This window comes from Lytechinus variegatus, chromosome 3 (genome assembly GCF_018143015.1).
Source record: "Lytechinus variegatus isolate NC3 chromosome 3, Lvar_3.0, whole genome shotgun sequence".
Lineage (NCBI taxonomy): Eukaryota > Metazoa > Echinodermata > Echinoidea > Temnopleuroida > Toxopneustidae > Lytechinus > Lytechinus variegatus.
Window position 1 is genome coordinate 12945199 of NC_054742.1, and position 16443 is coordinate 12961641.

A 16443-nucleotide genomic window follows, 5' to 3' on the forward strand; every position below is an offset into this window, starting at 1 on the left:
TTACGAGAACTTTCGCAGGGATTTTTCCAAGGTCGCAGGTAATTTGGCAATGTGAAAGAATTTACAGGAGCTTTTAGCCTAGCGTGCATGTAGTTGGGCGCTTGCGCCATGGGTGGCTGCGGAGCTAGTGATTTTGAATCTTGCGCATTGCTTGCTTCTCAGACCATACTGCGCATGCTTGTAACTTCAGGAACTTATTCCGAAGTGTATGTTTCGGGGCGGTGTGAATGCAGGAATAATTAATGGGTATTCTTTAGCCTAAAAAAGTTCTCGTAATTTAACAGGGATTCTTATGATCGAGGCGATTTGAAACCACTTATGCAATGAGAGGAGCAAGAAACACATATGATCAAGGAAAAGAGAGCGGATGGATGGGTAGTCAATTTGGGGAGAAGAAAGAATTCAAACAGAAGCCAAATCACTTTCTGATATTTTGCAAAGAACATATACTTGTAAGGCCAGTGAAGCTTTTCTGTAATGATGATTTACCAAACATATTTCTCTATCTCTATTCTGGCTGTCCAAGGTTGTGGTAAGAGTTGTCACTTTCTGTAGATTGATGGTGGTTGTGGTAGCAATCAAGCAATGCAACTGATCCTAAATGCAGTTGTGGTTAGACTAGTGTAAAATGATTAACCCCATTCTAGTATACCCTCCTCCCCCTTTTCCAATACAGAAAGACAAATGATCTTTCCTATACTAGACTGCACAGTCCATTACTACTAGAATACTTCCGTATTTCATCTGTTTTTTGTATGCTTTTTTATTTTGCAACAACAATAGTAAATTAATACCAGAAATCTACCAGATTTCCTTTTCCTTCCAAGTTTGTGATTCAGCAATCAGGTCACAAAACAGAGAAGTTCAAAGATATATATATCAATTATTTTTTAATGAATAAACTGTAGATAATAAAAATGTGAACTAGGCCTGGGTCGGAACGGATGGAATACCAGAATCCGTCCGATGTGTGCAGGTTCCGGTTTTATTTGTTCCGTTCCGGTATTCTGATAAAACAATGTAATACATAACAAATCGTTTAACATTTTCTTCTTCTGAACATCTTTTTAATATTAACATAATTAACGAGAAGACCTATGTTTTATTCAGTCTTACCAATCATATAACCCAGGTTTCTTTGTTACATGACAGGTGACCACATAAAAAATATGAGAAGACGTGAATAAACTTGCCGAGGTTTACTTGGCCATTTTGCTCTCTGTTAGTAGCTAAGCTTTGAGATGCATATAGATGGCGGCAGACTCTATATGCATCTCATAGCTTAGCTACTAACAAAGAGAACAAGATGGCCACGTAAAAATCAGCAAGTTTTTCCCATCTTCTCATCATATTTTTCTTGTTTTTAATGAATTTTTGTCTATAATTAAATCAATATTGTATAATCTGTGACTTCTTTGTTCTTCCCCATTGGTGAATTCATTTATCAGGAATCAGGGTACCAGGTTCCGACCAGCACAACACCGATGGATTCCAGAACGAAAAAATTCTGACATTACTCGGGCCTAATCTGAATTCTCTTCCAAATTTTATTTATATGCTGACACTAACAATTTCATTTAGGCCTATGTCATAAACGATATTCTAAACAAATCAATCATCCTTGATGAACCAATAAGAACAAAATAAAGTGATAAAATGTCTTAAATAATATAATTTTTTAATGAGATAATACATTTTTTGTGGGTATTTGTTTGAGTCTGTCAATTAATCACTATAGGAAGTAATAGTACAGACCAAGTTTTCTTTTGTACTGTTCCATTAGCTATACAGCCATCATATTATATTTAGTTTGAGCAGTCAAGATGGGAGTGAGCAGCTAGTCATACCATCATCAATTGTCAAACTTTCCAGCTACTTGAACAGTTTCAATGACTAGTATGGCAGCTGCATACTACTAGTCCATCTTTGAACCATTGCACAGTATTTTGGATGAAGCTTGGATTGATGTGATGCTTACACCACGCTAACACATGCCAGGCAAATGATGACGATATTAGAATACCTCCCTCATAGTTTTCTTTATTAATAGATCCCTTGTATTAAGAGCTAGTAAAGATCTTTCAAACGATTAGTCTGGTATTAAAAAAATGTTGGGAAACAAGGTTGCGCTTATAAGTTGATAATCAATCTTCCATAAATCCTTTGTCCTACTTCCTTTCCTGTCTTTCATTTTCAAATAAAAAAAATGTTTTAGTAATAATGAACTCCATATCAAATTCATCTGAAAAATCAATTTTATATTTTTAGTTCTATAGAAGATCAACATTCATTAATCATAGTCCAGTAAAACTTTTTATCTCTAAATGGACAAAAGTCTGATTTAAAACTCACTATCTACTCTATACACATTAATTTTTCAAACTCTTCCTCAGCATCTTGGCCTATTATCTGATTCAATTCACTAAAGCCATTTATGCATGACAAATATACAGCCAATACCTAGCTATACAAACACATATATTATATTCAAGTCAAGACCAAACCAGTAGAGCTGGCAGAATATCTGTAAAAGAGATCACAAGTAACGTCTACAAAGTTAATTTCCGCTGTTCAAGTTCATTCCCAGCTCAGCACTTAGAAACTAGTGTTTGCACAGTCCTGGGACGCTTTTCCTTATCCTTTGGGAGTTCTTGTTCTTGTTTACCACTATACCACAGAGGTACAAAATACCTCCATAACTATACTATAGGTCATGTTCCTGTATAGATGGCCTTCAAAAGTGGCCTTGTGTGTTTTAAATTCACAAGCCCTATCTCTATAAAGAAATGACAGACTGTGTAGATATCCTTATGATATCATAAAATGAGAGCAATGCAGCTACTTACTTTAGAATTGACTACCTATTATCTGTGTTTTATTTCCAAACTCTTACACTAAAAAGGAATTTTCTGGGATTTAAAAAAAGTGTAGCTATATGACGGTACACCTATATCTTTGCCTTTCTTATGGTAAAAACAACTATTCTTTGAATAATTTAACTCTTTGCTTAGAATATGGGTTTCTAAAGTAGTGAATCTGTGATATAGTATAAATGAAAACCAGAATGAAGGACAAAACAATCTTTTAAGCTGTTAGTACTGGGGGCCCATTGTGGAAGTAGCTGTGTTTAAAACCAAGCGCAAGTCTCTAATACTTGCATTTTATTGGTTGAAAGTCAAGTTGCGTTTGAACGCAACTCTACATGCAATGGGCCCCTTAAGAGGACAAAGTAACTTACCATGTGTGAGTCTAGATACTGTCCTGTATGTCCTGCATATGATGAGATGTTAGCCCCCATAGGTCCTGAACCAGAATGAGATGTGGCACCAGGCATAAGACCCCCACTACTACCCATTGGTCCTACCGGGAGACCCAAATCAACAGAACTCTGGGCATGCTTTTGTAACACGTTGATTGCATCATCTAACCTCTCCTCCATGCGCGTTTGCTGTAAAGTAATAAAATAAATATTGAAAGTTTACTAGATTAGGGCTTTAATCGGTTTTGACAAGTATGTGTTAGATTCAAACCTGCAATATTGCAAGTTTCATTTAATATTCATAACTGGTTATCAATAAAGATGCGATTTCTTGTCTGATCCCACCCAAGATAAATATTAATGCTACGAAAGAGCTGTTAGTCGAAACTCATTAGTGTTAGATTCAGTTGGCTAGTAAAAGGCTTGTTCCATTATTTTCAGATTTCCATTTCCTAACCATCTCCAAAAACAAGAATTACCCAAAAAGGGAAATCTTCAAAAGGGAAATACGAGATTTCCCAAGAGGTAATATTGTTCTATTAAAATCCGTTTCTAAAGCTGTATCATGAGTGTATTATAGGTAGTACTGGTATACTTTTAAAATTGCTGATGTATTAAATTGAATTAAATGTATAAATTGTATCACATCTTTATGTAATATTCTTGATTTGTTATCACTTCATTGATATCAATATCAAAGACCTGTAAAGCTTTTATATCTTATAGGAGGTATGGAACTATTTCCCTCATGCTTACTAGATTTTTATTTTTCAATAGAGGATTACATTACACAAGCTTTCGTCAACAACACCCATCTGAAAATGGTGCCTCCTGAGAGGATAATAAATCTTCTCATAACTAGGTTTGGATATCAAACAAAATTTCCCAATGGACTTGATGTTGTGAATGAAGTTGGATGTAAATGTGATTTACTTTCTACAAGTGTAGATGTCACAAGAACCACCTACTAGCACAGTGAGGTGGTCAATATCCTCCAAATCAATAGTATTTAGGACCTACGTTTACATTAATATGTAGGCCTAGGTAGTTATACGGTAGTTATTTCCAACTATAATGTAACCAAAATATTCATATTAATGTATAATTTACAACAAAATTTGACATTTTTATCCCAAACCTTAGTAAAAAAAAAAAAATCAGTGTTGATCTTTGTGTGATATGGCCTATAAAGAGTCCTTCTCAACCCACTTGTACACCTTTGGGCTCGAGTGGACTCCCTACATGCCTAGCTCTAAGGCAAGCCGATAGGGTATATTCCCTCCACTCAAGATAGAGAGGGGTGGTTGGTAGGTTGTTTTCACGGGGTCGCAAGGGGTCAGCAGGTGGAAAAACAACTGGAGGGGTAAAGCTAGATGCATCAGAATTGAGGGTTGAGAAAAATCTTACCTGGGAGAGGACAAACCATACTGGAGAACTGAAACACACCTAAGCTGACTAATTATCAGTCAGTTGTAAGACTTAATTAACCAAGCACAGAATTTGTTATGTTCCATACCTTATATCAATTAAAAATCAAATTAATTCAAATTTCAGCACACACTGAACAAACCTAATGTACTGTAAAACAAACTGAATATCATGAAATAAAAATGCCTCTGAAATGAGAAAAGAAAAACAAAATGAAATTGCAGAACACTGATTGTAGAACTGATGGAAGAGTAGCTAAATACCATTGATGTTCAACTTACCCCTGTGTAGTACATTCTGTAAGATCTGGCATCAGGAAGACAATACATAATGCAAGGAAAATTCTGTAACTTGTTAGAAAAATGTTGGTATCCACAACCATGAACAGAAAAATTTACAGGAATTGTTACTGCTGAGAGATCTTTGATAAACAAGGTAAATACTGTCCTCAAAATCCTTGGTGAGGTTAGCACTAAGAGATCTTCTAGACTTGCAGGTGTTGCTTTCAATGCAGCAGAATAACTGAATGATCTAAGAGAAAAGTGACTCAAGAACTAGCACAACCACCAAGCCGGGTTCTAGTTATTTAGTAAGTGCTAAGAAGTTGACACATAGCCTGTGAATTTGCCTGATCTGAATTTACTCCCAATGTCACTCTACACAGTAGGAGACGACTTCACCAAGTTCAAGTTTAATCACTCGAACGAACCCATCGGGTTGCATCAGATATACTCGGAACAGAGTCAAGAGACACAGACTATTGTTAGCTAGAGAAATTTCTATTTCCAAGTAGCATCAAGCCCACATCAGAAATCAGAAGTGATTTTGGTGAATGCTTTAATTGCCTGATACTAACTAGTGTAGCCAAGTTGGAAATGTCAGACAGGAGAAAGGAGCACAGGGAGGGGAGGAGAGATATTTACTCATCAGAGGAGCACAATCCAAGATTGGCCTTGTCATGTAGGACAGTAGTCCGCTATGGGCGCATCCAAATAATTTCAAGTCCGTGATCCGTGAGTTTCTAATAATACGGCAAATCGGAAGAGGAAGCGGGTAAGCAGAGATTGTCCCATAGGTTTGGTAAATTGGTCCAAGATGGTGCTAGGTAATTACCGTGTCAGATGAATTCATATCCGAAGCTTCTTACATGTATCCCCTAGGTCTGAACAATGACATGATAGAAGAACCTCACCCTAATATCAAACCCATTCCATATCATGTTCTATTTTACTCAAATTCATATTTAGGTCAATGTTTGCAATAGTGACCAATCCCTGTTCACTTAAACTGATCCTCTAAACAAACAAGTTAATTCTGGCTAGGGTCATACAAACCACAAATGGATATAGTACAATTACCAACCAATAATGAAATATCTATTCTACAAATCAAACATGCATGGATAACTTTAAATATAGAAACTAAAATCACCTATGTTATAGGGCTATTTATTTTCATCATGGTCATTTTAGCATGTGTGAATGTGGGTGTGTGAAAAAATCAGCTGCGAAAAATATATTATTGAGACTTGTAGAGACCTACAAAAGGGAATGAATGACCCTGTTTTCCAACTTACAAACCTTAAAACAAAAACCCAAATTGACAATAATTGCTACAATATAAGCCTACAGGTCTACACATACCTCAACTAACGTTCAAAGAGGAAATAATCAAACTTGCTAATATGAGGAATTTATGTAGGCAGCCAGTTAGTAGTACAAAAAAATGGTATAAATAAGGATGATTTTAAGAAGAGAAAGTTAAAAGGTTTAGTTAGATTGAAGGGGAAATGAAGGTGTCTGTGAATGATGCAAAGCAGTTAGTGGTGTGTCCCTTTGCTTTGAGATACCATGTGTTTATGGGTGATGATATATAAGCTTTACCCCATGGGAGGGAGAGGGTAAGAACCAACCAACCCCAATTCAGACTTTCAACTCAGATACATCCTAGTCCTCTTTCCTCATCTCAACTTGCTCTATCTCTCTAATTTCAGAGGAAATCAGTCAAATCACCAAATTTCTCAATTCGTTGGGATTCGAGAGTGAGTCAATTTGTGTAATTCATTTGAAGGTGACAGACAAATCTCATTTCAGCTTTGGAAAATGTGCATATCATGGGGCGCTCATGCCTTTACCCTCCAGAAGAAAACTTCCCTTCTCATATCCCCCCCCCCCTTCCCTTAAAAAAAAGGTAGGGAGGTGAGTCATCAATCCCATCATACACTTTTGAGAACCAATTCTTGGTGTAAAAGTTCTGCAAATATTGTTTTATTTATAAAATTACTCATGGTGTGTTTTCATGTAATGTGATAGGCCTATAGGCCTATTTGAATACTACATATCAATGGGCAAGTAGTTCTATTTATATAGTACGTTATTATTATTTCACTTTCAGGTATGACAAATATTGGGATTCCTACAATAAATATGTAAGAAAACTGAACACAAATTTCAAAATCAATCTTCTATTTTAACAAAATATTTTTTGTTAGTCTACAAACCACTCAAAGTAGTGTTTAAAGGTCAAGTCCACCTCAGAAAAATTTTGATTTGAATCAATAGAGAAAAATCAGACAAGCACAATGCTTAAATTTCATCAAAATCGAATGTAAAATAAGAAAGTTATGACATTTCAAAGTTTCGCTTATTTTCAACAAAATAGTTATATGAACGAGCCAGTTACATCCAAATGAGAGAGTCGATGATGTCACTCACTTACTATTTCTTTTTTTTATTGTTTGAATTATACAATATATCAATTTTTACGAATTTGACGATTAAGACCTCCTTGCCTGAAGCACAAAATGTTAAAATAATGGAATTCTAAGTGTTCAGGGAGGAATGAAACTTCATTTCACATGACAATGACTAGAAAATAACAATATTTTATATTTCATATAATAAAACACAAAAAATAGTGAGTGAGTGATGTCATCAACTCTCTCATTTGGATGTGACTGGCTCGTTCATATAACTATTTTGTTGAAAATAAGCGAAAATTTAAAATGCCATAACTTTCTTATTTTACATCCGATTTTGATGAAATTTTCAGTGTTATACTTGTTTAATTTTTCTCTTTTTATTCAAATCAAGTTTTTGTAGGGATGGACTTGTCCTTTAACAATTGAGAGAAGTGAAGTTCATTTAAGCAGCACTTCCATTGAAAAAAAGTTTACCACCTCCCCATAAAAAACAACAGGGATTAGAATGTTTGTTCCAAGAGCATATAAGGATTGAATGAATTTCAAAGGCAGTTTTAAGAATTGACTTAGGAGAATGCTCATGGTATCCCTGCCATTGCTTTTAGTACACCTGACCTAGCCATTGGCATTACACTTTCTAATGCACAAAGAGAAAGAGAGATACTTGATATTATCTACTGCCAGCATAAGTCATTAAAAAATATTTCTAAAGGGAAACCTAACTTAATGGAATAGGATAAAGTTTAGAGCATAATTTGTGTGTGAGTTGTGTTTTGAAGAACCAACCTTGACAATCTGCTTAGGCCCACCATACAAGTTCTGAATTATCGGTTCTGAATGCCTTGAATCCAAAGAATTGGAACGTGTCTGTAGAAGAAACAATCCATTGGACCTTATTTCATCACAATTCCATAACCATTTACTATTGATAATTAGAATTCCATTTACATCAAGTATTCACCCATGATTGACAATTTCAACTGTATTCTTAAGTATTAAGAAGGATAAACAATAAGAAAAAAAATTCTGAAAATTTCCATCAACAGTTCACCAACGGATACAAAACAAAGTGACTTGAATGTTTTACATGTTAATTCAAGAAATTGTATGGTTGCCTTTGAACTCATCAGTTTCCCCCTATTGGAATTAAGAATTACCCTCTCTAGTAAGTGGGCCTGATCACTTGCTCTAAGGCTAAGCTAAATGACAAGAAAGAAAACAACATGACCTGGATCTTCTATCAATGTCAAATGCTAATGACCAACTTGACCAATGTTTGACTCTAAATGGAACTTAAAGAATAGCCTGCTATAGTCTTGAACCCAAACTCTGCTTTGAAAACAAACGCAAATCTAGTGTGATATTTATCCCAGGATTGACTCGTGGGTAGTGCACATGCCATGTGAATGATTATCTGCTTTTGATGAAGTCCCATCATAAACAGCTTGAAATTTTAAATATTTTTTTAAGAGAAATCATAGTGTCAAGGATCGTGTTTACTTAAATGTTAAGGAGACTAGCAAGCTAGCTCATTGAACAGACTCCTTTATAGGATGAGAAATAGCAGGTCATTTCAAAAGCTCAAGCAAGTCAAGATGCACCTTTGAGGACATTAAAGATAAATCAAACCCCATACTCTCTCAGAGGGTTAAACATGGATACAACGATTAACTTACCAATGAATGTAAATGACTCTGGCTGTATGGTCCCGGTGAGGTCTGAGGATCTGCTGTCCTTTGTTGCCATGCTGAATAACAAAAATAGAAATAAAAAGGTTTAATGTCTCTGAAAACTTGAAAATTTATACTAACAGTCACAATTCATTATACCCCTCCCTCTGCCATATATATACTGGTATAGCAACAATAAAAAGCATGCTGCTGCATTTTTATTTCCTAAAAATTAAAATTTGTTTTGGAACACCTTTCCAAATGCTTTCTACTTCTGCTCCAAAATGTTTTTAATAAAATCGTATCAGGGAATATAATAAAATTTGTCATCATCATCATATTAATTACATTTTTAAATGATACTCCCCAAAATGAAAATCGAATTGGTTATAACAGCATATGTTTAAATGATCATAGCGTATTATTCCCTCGTGAAAAATTGCAAACGTTAGAATAGGAGATGAATACATTATGACAGGGTGTTAATGGTCTATATCAAAGGAACTCAGTCTTGTTTATAGATATAAAACACACCACGATCACTGGTTAATGAACATTCTTCTCATATCATTGGAAATGAGGGTGGTGGGTATTTAAGTGATGGTGTTTGTAGATGAAGTCTATGTGAAGGATAGAGGAGTGTAGCCTATATATGCCATTGACTCGACGCGTACTGAATTCCATCCATCTACATATCCGTGGTCACCTAACCCACTAGCAATAGCATATCCAGCTTCTAGCATCACTCACTTATTCATTACCTACTATGAAGGGAAAAGTCATTGGCTGGCTATGGTCATAGCCTAATTACAGCATCAATTAGATAACTAATCAACACTAAGATGGGTGAAGAACAGCTGGGGACTAACTGATAACAAGTATTGCTCTCAAGTTGCTGGTTCATGGCCTACATGAGAGAGTGACATTATTTGGCTGAAGACCTAGACCATTAACTCAGACCTTTCAACATAAAACCAAGGTAGATTGTGCTACTCAATCTACATATTTGAGGGACATTTAAAAACTAATTAAACACAAGAATAAATATCAACATATAACAAATGACAATTGCCAATGATAATACAGAAAGGTATAGTTAATAGCAAACTGAGAGGTGCTATTCATTTTTGCCAGGCTTGTACTGTAGGGAAGGATAGGGGAGGAGACATAGACTAATTTGAGATGTAGCCAGGTCTCTGATGGCATTAATAAATATGGCGACTAATCAGTCAGGTTAGGGGCATTGTACTCTCTTAACAATTGGAATGTGTTTCTCTTCAAGTCAGCATGAGTCACTTGACAAATGCTTATCAGGAATGTTACACATCGGCTGGTTGTACAGGTTCAACAAAGCACCAGATTTTACATATCATCAAAATCCACACCTTCATGTATGTACCTCTATTTAACAGGTATCTTGGAGATAATGTTAAATGAAATATGAGCTACAAGTATGTGATATCATACAAGTAGTAAGCCTATAATACCCCTTTCAAACTGGCCCCTTCACTTTTCCCAGGCGAACTTCTACGGCATGCATTCCTCACTTCCCCGGTGAAGAGAAAAATCTACCCTTTCGCACTGACATCTCTTTCACGGCGAAAGTAGACGGGTAATTTGCTCGGGCAAAAGTAAGTGGTTTCAATGAAAGCACACGCTTTTTAATTTGAATTTTAGTTGTATTCTTTCCTTATCAATTGCAGATACCTAATTAATTTCATCAGTGAAGATTTGGAGATGATGGCTGGTAAACATTTCTCAGCTGCTGCTCACTCGGCACGTGCATGCAGAATTAGAATGAACGAAATGAAAATTGTAAACATTGCTTCTTACCGATTAAATAAAGGTGTAAAAAAAACTAAATTACAACATATTTTGAAAATAATAGAAGAAAAACAAAATAGAATCAATGTATTTTGATATTTTAAGCTCATTTTCAGCATGTAAAAAAACACTTTAATAACAAATATCTCACGTGAAAAAAACAAACAGTATCTGTGAGGGTATTCAACTCTATGGAATGATTGAATCGCTCATAAAGCATGGCTTTCCACATTTGGCCATGGAAATGACAGCTAGCTAGCGCACAAAAACTCGGTTAAGGGGATTTTGGGGAGAAAAAAAATGACCTCTGACGTCAGTAAAGATGAGAAGTTCTCTGGTTAGCTTTCATACTGACCGTTTCACCGGTGAACTTTGCCAGGAAAACAATTTCACCAGGGAAATTCTCCACCTCTCGAGGTGGAGAAGTTTGCTGGCGAAGTTCACCGGGGAAGTTCTCCTGTGTACCTTTCATACTGGATACTTTCTCCTTCACTTTCCCTTCGCTGGTTAAGTTCACCGGGAAAAGCGCAGTATAAACAGGGATGCCACTAGGTGTCCTCCAAAAATACTGAAACTTATCGCGGGCAGGGACAGTGTCCAAGATCAGTGAATTGGGGCATTGGCGGCGGAAGCCCAAAAATTTAGGGGGGGTCCACCTTAAATTTTGGGATGGACACAGGTAAAAAATTGGACAAGCCATCAAGCAACAACAAAAAAAATATATTTTTTTTTTTGGGGGGGGGTATCCTCCACCTCAAAATTCAGGGGGTGGGCAAGTGGCTTCTTACCTTGTCGTGATCGATGACATTGAAGCCAAGGTTTGAAAAAACTGATGGTAGTTAATAAGTTAGTTGTGTGGTTCTAAAGTAATAGAACGCTAGACCAGTAAAAGCTCAATCAGTCTCTGTATTTTGGTTGCTTCGCTGAACCGCGTTGGCTCACTCACCAATACACAGACTGAAGAGTTGTTGGCCTGTACATAAAGACAATCAGCTAATCCAATACCAGGGAGCACCGGCCAGCGAAGCGGGCCGGAGCTCCCTGGGTTACGTACCGTATCAGCATGCAGCTGTAACGTTAGATCCAACATTCGGCAGACCGATTTTTGGATCGTTTTTGGTACATAAAATGTCACATTATGAAAAAACAATCACATCCAAAATCACGAGAAAATATATAAAATTCAGAAACATGGTACATTATACAGCAGTTACCGCTAATTCCTTTCAAATTATGATCAAAACTTTGTCATCCTCGATGCTTTCGTTGGTCATTTGCAAGTTGCCATCTTGGATGACGTCATCATCTTTACAGTTGTATTTACCAGTCGCTATTATATCGCGATTCGTGCCGCTGCTTTGCGCTTGTCTATGTGCGTGCGTTCGGAACTTGTCGCTCGCATTGATTGGCCAGGATACTGAGGATTCCAATCGGAATGCCTTGATAAAAGCATAACTCAATGAACGTAGTGGGCAGTGTGCGCCGTCTATAAATTATAAAAGCAAATATTTCGGGAAATATCTTTCACTCGGTCGATCGACATGCATCGCAATCGGGAGAGTTGTAGGGGGGAAAAAAGGAGGACTTTCCGACTTTTTTTTAGTACACATAAAACAGGAAAAGTCGGAAATACGGAAATAAGACGGACAACAGGGAAAAAGACGGAATTCCGTATAAATACGGAAAAGTGGCATCCCTGTATAAAAGGGGTATAAGTCTCCTCATAACTTGTACCTTTGGATCAAGATATTCTGACCAATATATTGGTAGCTTTAACATTTTAATTATAGGAAAATGACAGAAAAGCTTGGAAAGTTTTTCTGTTTTCAAAGTTTCCTTACTGATAAATTATCATTAAGGAAAGCCTACCACCATCACAATCACACATTATTTGTTACAGTGCTATTCTAGACATAAGGAAATAAAACTTGATTTTGAATAATTGTGCAATTACTCTTAAAAAACATCAATTTTTCAAACATAAGCATATCTTCACCCAAAATTAGGGAGAAACAAATGGAAAGGTCTATACATTATAATCATTTTTGTTCTCCATTTATCATACAAGGATTGTGATTGGACAATGAAACCCACAACCAATATCACATGATTACTTTACCTGCCTTGGTAGACTAATATCTAGTATCCACCAAAAATATTTAAAGATCAAACAATATCAGATATGAACTTTAGAAGAAGGAAAATTGTTTAAGACTAGGAAAATAATTACATTTTCTGTATGGGGTGATTTTTTTCCCATTCAAAGTACATAATGTATTGATTTCAAACAGTAACTTATGAGGGCTCTTTTCAACTCAGGACTTTAAAAAAAAAATGTCAAAATTTGATGTTCAGTGGTAAAGAAACACATTCACATCCTTTTCAAAATTGTTTATATTTGTGAAAAGTAATTTTAGATTTGATGTTAAATTCAATTAAAAGTATGATTCAAACATTTAAATTGACAGGGACAAACATTTTCACATTTTTATTGAAGCAACTGGAAAAAAAATGTTAAAAAAAACTATATCATTTTTTTAAAGAGCTGAACCTTCTACATTAATGGTACCCAACAGCACTTAGGAATACACCCACTTCTTAAAGGTCAAGTCCACTCCAGAACAATGTTGATTTGAATAAAAAGAGAAAAATCAAACTAGCATAACCCTGAAATTTCATCATAATCGGTTGTGAAAGAAATTATAGACATTTTTAAAGTTTCGCTTATTTTTCACAAAACAGTTATATAAACAACTCAGTGACATGCAAATGAGACAGTCGATGATGTCCCTCACTCACTATTTCTTTTGTTTTTTATTGTTTGAATAAAACCATATTTCATTTTTTACAAATTTGACAATAAGGATCAACTTGACTGAACCATATAGTATTAAAACAATGCTAATTCCACATGTTCAGGGAGGAATTAATTTTTGTTTCACTTGACAATGGGGAGAAAATTAAAATGTTTCATATTCCATATACTGAAATACAAAAGAAAAAGTGAGTGGATGACGCTATCAGTCTCCTCATTTGGATCCCAACCAGGATGTGCAAATAACAGTTTAGTGAAATTAATAGAAACTTTAAAATGTCATAACTTTCTTATTTTGCAACCAATTTTGATGAAATATTCAGTGTTATGCTTGCTGGTTTTTATCTTTTTATTCAAACCATAGTTTTGTTGGGCTGTACTTGTCCTTTAAAAAGTTTCTCAATGAATTTTCAATAGAATGACTTTGATCTCTTCAGCAGTCAAGTTTAGAAAGCAGCTGTTACTAATCACAGTCAATTAGCATTTTCTTTCCTTCTACTTGGCCTTAATCTTTTTTCTACTTTGATTTAGATGAACTTCTTGGAATAATCACTTTACCACCTTCAAAAAGAAATTACCGCTTAACAGAATTACAAACAAATGCATTTTCAATTATCATTAAAACCAGACTTTTCAGAATTGGCATAAATCCACTACCTCTCCCTTAGTCTTTATTCCCTCAAATTATTCACACAATATTTTCCAATATGTTCACATTCTTTTTATTACTATAAATTATTATCTATATAGGGCCTTTCAGCAGTATATCTAAAGCTTTTATTTCATTCTGCATAATTTGCTGGTGCAATATTAGAACGTATTGCACAATGCGCCCATATCTGCAGAAATTATAATGAGTATTAAAGATAAAACTTACATTTGAAGACTTTGCTTCATTGGATACCAGAAATATCCTACTTGTTAGGTCAAATGTTGTACAAATCTTTGACAGTGCTTTATTCCATAACTCCTGGAATAATTCCGGTATACATTCCATTCTGAGCAATCCAATACAATACAATTGTCTTGCCACATAGACATCACGTTTACTTATACCCCTTTCGTACTGTGCTTTTCCCTGATGAACTTCGCCGGCGAAGTTCGCCAGCAAAGGGGGAAAGTGTCCAGTATGAAAGGTACACAGGTGACAGGAGAACTTCCCTGACAAACTTCTCCACCTCTAGAGGTGGAGAACTTTGCCGTTGAAACAGCCAGTATGAAAGCTAACCGAAGAACTTCTCCTCTTTAATGACGTCAGAGGTCATTTTTTTACTCCCCGAAATCCCCTGAACTGAGATTCCGCGCAGTAGCTAGCTAATATTTCTGTGGCTTAATGTAGAAGGCCAGGTTTTATGAGCGATTCTATCATTTTAGAGAGTTAAATACCTTTGAACATACAGTTTGTTTTTATCACTAACAATATTTATTATAAAAGCATTATTGTACATGCTGAAAATGTGCTTAAAATATTAAAATACCTTGATTCTTTTTTGTTTTGCTTCTGATATTTCTAGAATATCTTGTAATTTATTTTTTCACACCTTTATGTAATTGGTAAGAAGCAATGTTTAAATTTTCTTTTCGTTCGTTCTAATTCTGCATGCACGTGCCGGGTGAGCTGATCAGCAGCAGCAGTTGAGAAGCCGTCATCTCCAAAACTTCACTGACAAAATTAATTAGGTATCTGCAATTAATAAGGAACGGATACGATTGAAAGTCAAATTTAAAAAGCGCGCGCTTTCATTGACATCGGGTCTGCACTTACTTCCACCCGAGCAAATCACCTGTCGACTTTCGCCGGGAAGAGATGTCAGTGCAAAAGGGTACATTTTTTTTCTTCGCAATGGAAGTGAGGAATGCGTGTTGGAGAAGTTCGCAGTGGAAAAATGAAGAGGCCAATTTAAAAGGGGTATTAGTAGAACTATAGCCTAAGCTATTAACTTTTGTTATTAAAGCAGCATTTTCTGATATTACATCAAAACAAGATATATTTTACCTGAATGAGGCGGCGGAGAACCAACAGGCGTTGAAGGATTGGAGGGATATGTGCTATTAGGATGATCTGCTGAATAAATCTGTATGAATCAGTAAGAAAATAAAAACAAGATCAATTCATTGCAAGACTTATTAATCTGATATTATAAACTGTATTTCATGCTCCAACATGGCCTAAAATAAAAAAAGAAAAAAGTATGAACGAAAAACAATTTAGAGAAACAGAATCATACAAGCTGAGTAAAAAGAAAGTGAAAATTACTGAGAGAGAGAGATTGATCTTAAAGGTATTATTTAACTTTGTGAGCAGCCGATTTAAAAAATTCTCATTCCAAGATGAAACATGTGTACAAGTGCATGTATTAGAACTAATAAACCCTGAAAACAACCATTACTGAGAATGAAAAGCTAAAACTAAGGGGTAAACCCCGATTTTGTAAATAGGCGTCTCATAGACACCTAAATAGTAAGCCTGAGTCGAATCGATTTTAAAATCGGTGTTCGATCGATGTCATCGAACACCGATGCAGATTTTGCAAAATCGGTGCATCGAAAAAAAAAAAATACGTCGGCCGGCCGATTCGTTTGGTTTACACAATCAATCATCAAAATATCAGTAATGTCCAACTTTACTACTACTTGATTTCTATTGCCCCCAAAATGAAACCGATTGAGTAATTATGATGCTATTCACCATTATTTTGAAGTTTATTTCGATCATAGTTCGAGTCTTACTCGTCTGCTCGTGCCG

General features: G+C 35.6%; 1 protein-coding gene across 11 annotated transcripts in view; it reads right to left on the reverse strand.

The window, feature by feature from the left end:
• The window catches only part of LOC121410251 (transcription factor 12-like), a 125430-nt gene that overhangs the window by 23849 nt on the left and 85138 nt on the right, over positions 1-16443 (reverse strand). For 10 of the 11 annotated variants that reach the window (XM_041602206.1, XM_041602203.1, XM_041602205.1 and 7 more), the window contains 4 exons: positions 15694-15772; positions 9065-9135; positions 8175-8255; positions 3239-3448 (listed from right to left, as the gene is read on the reverse strand). In XM_041602206.1, the coding sequence (XP_041458140.1) occupies positions 3239-3448; positions 8175-8255; positions 9065-9135; positions 15694-15772 (441 nt within the window). The remainder of the gene's footprint in view (positions 1-3238; positions 3449-8174; positions 8256-9064; positions 9136-15693; positions 15773-16443) is intronic. The other variant, XM_041602207.1, reaches the window with a different exon arrangement.